The sequence below is a fragment of the Ipomoea nil genome, unplaced genomic scaffold, assembly GCF_001879475.1.
Source record: "Ipomoea nil cultivar Tokyo-kokei standard unplaced genomic scaffold, Asagao_1.1 scaffold0444, whole genome shotgun sequence".
Classification (NCBI taxonomy): domain Eukaryota; kingdom Viridiplantae; phylum Streptophyta; class Magnoliopsida; order Solanales; family Convolvulaceae; genus Ipomoea; species Ipomoea nil.
Genome location: NW_017616872.1, coordinates 994267 through 999637, shown reverse-complemented (window position 1 = coordinate 999637; position 5371 = coordinate 994267). Strand labels below are relative to the sequence as shown.

The 5371-nt window shown below is 40.7% G+C and overlaps 1 protein-coding gene across 1 annotated transcript; it reads right to left on the bottom strand.

Annotated features, from left to right (window-relative positions):
* Window positions 1–3308: 3308 nt before the first annotated feature.
* On the bottom strand, window positions 3309–4773 carry LOC109172895 (B3 domain-containing protein Os01g0234100-like). The gene is made up of 4 exons (XM_019322136.1): window positions 4762–4773; window positions 4502–4708; window positions 4311–4401; window positions 3309–3832 (listed from the first exon to the last, which is right to left on the bottom strand). The coding sequence occupies exons 1-4, from the start codon at window positions 4771–4773 to the stop codon at window positions 3309–3311; spliced, it is 834 nt and encodes a 277-aa protein (XP_019177681.1).
* Between the last annotated feature and the right edge of the window lie 598 nt (window positions 4774–5371).

Below are 5371 nucleotides of genomic sequence, written 5' to 3'. Positions count from 1 at the left end.
CGCTGCCGCCCAAGCTCGCCGCCGCTGACGCCTCCGGTCTCCACACACGCCGCCGACTGCCGCCGCCGCTGATATTTGGCCTTTGCATTGTATTAAACAGTAGGTACGTAATTTTAATTTTAATACCGTCTCAGACTTCCTTACTATCATCCTCACGCATAAATCGTCTCACTTCACCCGGACATTATTAATATTATTATTATTATTATTATTATTATTATTATTATTGATAGCTGGGCAATGTCTCCTGCCATCATATTTCTTCTTATTATTTTAAAAATTAAAATGTACCACAAAAAATCATGCGCCCTTCATACATTTTTTTTTCTCTCTTAGGACCTACAAAAAATCACTATCTCTCAGGAATTCAAAATGCACTCTCTCCTTCCTTCTTCTCTATCCTCCAACTCATATTGGACCCCACAAAAAATCATAGATGGGGTTGCTCTTAGTTTAGTTTTGTATATCAAGACTATGGATGTGCAATCTGTTAACCGAACCGTTTTAACTGAAGACATTTTCTCTTCACCAAAACTAAATAAATAAATAAAGAGGAGACATCTTGATAGTGGATTGATCGAGATCATCCTAAACAATGTTTTGTGAAAATCATTTTCCAAAAACAAAGACCCATTTACCAATAATAATAATAATAATAATAATAATAATAATAATAATAATAATAATAATAATAATAATAATAATAATAATAATAAGATCGAAGAAGTGTGAATCTGTGATGAAAGATTGAAGAAGTAGAGAATCGACGATGAGACGGCCGCACGGTCATCGCATGGAAGGGGTGCATCATGAAACGGCATCACGACCGCAGTGGAGATTTAGCGATGGTGGATCAAAGCATCGAAGAGTTTAAAATGAAGATCAAATTGAAGCAATAGAGAGCTGGGAATGGAAGATCAAAGAAGCAGAGGATCTGTATGTGATAAAAGATCGAAGAAGTAGAGGAGCGACAAAGAGTTGGTTTTAGGAATATCTGAGTGACGGAGAGTCGCCGATGGAAAATCAAAGCGCCGGAGTTTCGCCGATGGAAGGCGTTGATTTGACGATGGAGTGAAGCAAATAGACGTCCAGTGGTGAGCTGAGGCACGTTCTCGTTGAGGATAGAGCAACAGACAGTAAGGTATGAAATTTAGGAAATAGCTTAAAATAGAAAGTTAGATGCCCAAATAGGTAGAGGCTTAGTGTTTCGGGGTATGGGTCACACAAACTGTTGAGATTAACAAAAATAAGAATAATAATAATAATGGCAAATAGGGTAAAGAAGACAAGATTTACGTGGTTCGGCAATGTGCCTACATCCACGGGAGTGAAACAATACTCTTATTATTTGATGGTGATAGTGGTGACACACAACCCTTTAGGGATACAACCAATATATTTATAGGCATCCAATCCCTATACAATAGGTCTACCCGTTTCACTCCTACTCCTAGTATGAGACAAACACTTAGTCCTAATCCATATATGAGACAAACTCAACAATCTCCACCTTGGCGAATATGTTCTTTAGGAGAAAAGATAACTCAACAATTCTCCATCTTGACGAATATGCTCTTTAGGAGAAAAGACTTATCTCACCATCTCCACCTTCACATATATGCCCTTTAGGAGAAAAGACTATCTCCACCTTCACAAATATGTCCTTTAGGAGAAAAAGATAACTCAACAAATCTTCACCTTAGCAAATATGTCCCTTAGGAGAAAAGACTTATCTCACCATCTCCACCTTCACAATTATGCCCCTTAGGAGAAAAAACTTATCTCACATATACACATGGGTAGGAACAACCATGCTCATCCCAAAAAGCCAGCCACATGCAAACGCAGCATCAAACGTTACCTAGTGCATGTGCACGAACCGCTTCGTCCCAAGCCATTCGCCCCTCAGCCGTCAACCTGTTATACCGTCGCGACTCATGCTAACTGCCCCGTTCAGCTGACTTCCTGCATCCGGCCCATACTAGGTCCATATCCCCTCCTGGTATCCACGCCGCCCCAACACAACAGCGCCCCTGCAAAGTCACACTAAACCCGTGTGCCTTGCCTAATGCTCCACTAACCAGCAATTACCACTGGCCAGCAACACGCACAACGTAGCATCAAACATTTCCCAGTGCATGTTCACGAACTTCTTCGTCGTCCCGAGAAGTCCTCCCATACTAGCCGTGACTCATGCCAAGTCCAGCCCATACCGGCCCATACTAGCTGTGACTCATGATAAGCCCAGCCCATACCGAGCCAATATTGACCCATATTGATACCAGCCAAGACTAATGACAAGCCCAGCCCATACCAGGTCCGCGACCCCTGGTATCCGCGCTGCCCAACACCACAGCGCCCGTCACCACCTTCTCATCTAGCATCTAGAAACGCCCAACAAGTCCAAACAATGTTCGAACTTGTTACTAGTTGCCGCTAGAACATCACCTTCACTATAATAAGAGCCATCAGCATGTACCACGTCCGTAGCTTCCTGCTTCTTCAACTCCTTCCAATCAGCCTCTTCCAGATTTGCTGGATTTTCCGCCCTCAAGGTTTTCAGAAGGCCCTGATATGCCAACAAATCCTTTATCCTAGACCGCCATAACCCAAAATTCCTTATACCATCAAACTTTGATACCTTGAATTTTGTACTTGAACTAGCCATATCAACTATGCTCTGATACCAATTTGTTGAGATTAACAAGAATAAGAATAATAATAATAATAATGGCAAATAGGGTAAAGAAGACAAGATTTACGTGGTTCGGCAATGTGCCTACATCCACGGGAGTGAAACAATATTCTTATTATTTGATGGTGATAGTGGTGACACACAACCCTTTAGGGATACAACCAATATATTTATAGGCATCCAATCCCTATACAATAGGTCTACCCGTTTCACTCCTACTCCTAGTATGAGATAAACACTTATTCCTAATCCATATATGAGACAAACTCAACACAAACAATACTCGAAATTAGATGAAATTCTTTTATTGGTGCAGTATATTAGGCAATTTTTTTGTGGACCATAAAAAATTACAATTTTGTATGTGATAAAAGATAGAAGAAGTAGAGAATCGGCAATGAGACGGTCGCACCGTCGTCGCACGGGAGGGGTGCATCATGAGACGACAGCACGATCCTCGCACAGAATTAGCACTCGCAACATTCTTGAAAACCTCCTCTACCCTCTCCCCGCCGCTGTGTGCCTGGATCTCCTCATCCAAATTCTTAATCACCACACTCACCTTTGACACCTTGTACAGGAGATGTTTCATCTCCGCTTCAGCTATGGCTTTTTATTTCTCTTTTCCGGCAACCAGTTCGGCCGCCACGCACAGCCTAATCAGTTCGCTTATCCTGCCGCGCAAAAACCCCCCTTCCATGCTGAAATGCCCCACCCCTATCAGAGTTCTGTCCCATACTTCCAAAACATCACGGCCCGTTGCGAGCGTGGCAGCTTTGATGCCATCGGCGATTTTCACAGTTTCTGTTATTGCCCCGGCGATTAGCGTGTAGTTCAACCTAGGCTCTTCAAGCTCCTGAAGATACGCGTTGCGACTGCGGCACATCTCAAAGTACTTGAGCCTGGTATCTTCGGAGATCTCAGAATCTATGTTTATGTTGTTGACAACAACCTTAAAATCCTCGAAGTTTTTCACTTGTGAAAACTCAACCACATTCTCTGCAGATAAGTGGTCTGAGGTAGAGACTTGTCTCTCCAGATTGTCACCTTCATGTTGTATTCTGGTTAACTGATCTGCAGCATCTTCAATTCTCAACACATTTTTCTCAATATCATCACCTTCCAGCAGTAAACCCTCTGGAATAACAGAAAAAGTTATGCATATATGCTTCAGTCCTAATGAATATTATATATGTTGGTTTGTGCAAGTTGGCATAGTTTGGTTGGATGGATGGATGAATATCGAGAAATTGTTAGTGAATCAGTGTCTAATATAAAGCCTATATTGATGAGATATAAAATATACAATATATTCTTCAGAATAATACCAATATATCAGCCAATGACCTGACTGTCCCAAATGGGAAGTCATGTGCTTGAGTCTTAGTGGCCAGGAGTGATATTGACTTTTTGTGCTTCAATAGATTTAGAAAGTAGATATGATGAACAGATACTACATTAATTTTAACAGAGTCAGTAGCACTCAAATGCAGGTCTACCGTTGATGAGGCAATATAATGTAACACAACTGAGAGGATCGGACATCAATTAGCTAGGTTTTTTATAGACTTACTTTATTCAATTAATGCAAAAGGAACAAGGAAAACATACATACCAGTTGCAATTGGGTGTGCATAATGACTTAAATCCAGAAGGCTGATAGCACCCGCAATATTTGTCGAGTCATTTGCCCGAACAATGTACACCTAAAACAAGGAAAAGGAGTAAAAATGAGGCTAATTCTTTGAAGGCTGAAGATAAGTTGAAAAACTAGGACACTGATAGGCTATGGATGGGGTTACCTACCTTAAGCTTGAGAGGTTGGATTAGCTGAAAAACTACAACATCCCCGGGAACCAAGTTGTGTTGGAGGGAAAATCCTCTCCATCCACCACTCAGGCCATGCTTCTCAATAAGGTACTTGGTCTCTGTTTCTCTTCCATTTTCATCCACCAAAATAATAGCAGTATCATGGTTTGGCAGATGACAAGTGCAGAAATCTTTTGGCAGACCCTATCAGATCAGATCATTATATTATATTATATTATATTTGAGAATGATGGCACAGTGATAAGCATGCTTAGATTACTTGATTTAACCTAATTAACACTAAATTAAAGAGATATGATTAATTATGTGGGCAGGGCTTACCAACCAATATCCACTAGTAGTATGAGAATGGAGCAAGAACTTGACTACACTAGGAAATTGAGGTGAAAGATTTGCTTGAAGTTCTCGACCTCTCCTCATAGCTATGGAGTTTTCATCAACACACCCATACTCCCTCCTAGAACCTTAACCTTTAGCCTGCTCAATCAAATAGTGCGGGCCAAGTAAGCATCAGGAAGTTGCAGAACCTCAAATGAATCAATTTGGCACAAGGAATAATACAACATCAACAGTCCTTATACTAGCCAAAACATATATACACTCTCAAAATATCTTATTTCGTCAAAGTAAGTTGTGTTATTAACATAATTACAACCAACACTAATCCCATCATTCCTCAATAGTAAGCTAATAAGGTAGTAAGAGGAAGTGTATGTAGTGCAAGAAGGGGTATTCAGTCTTATTATATGCATCAAACATCAAAATTAAACAACAATGGCATGTGTGTATATATGTTTACCTGAACCTTCATGGGAGTAGGAGACCTTCTCTTCATCACCTTCTTAT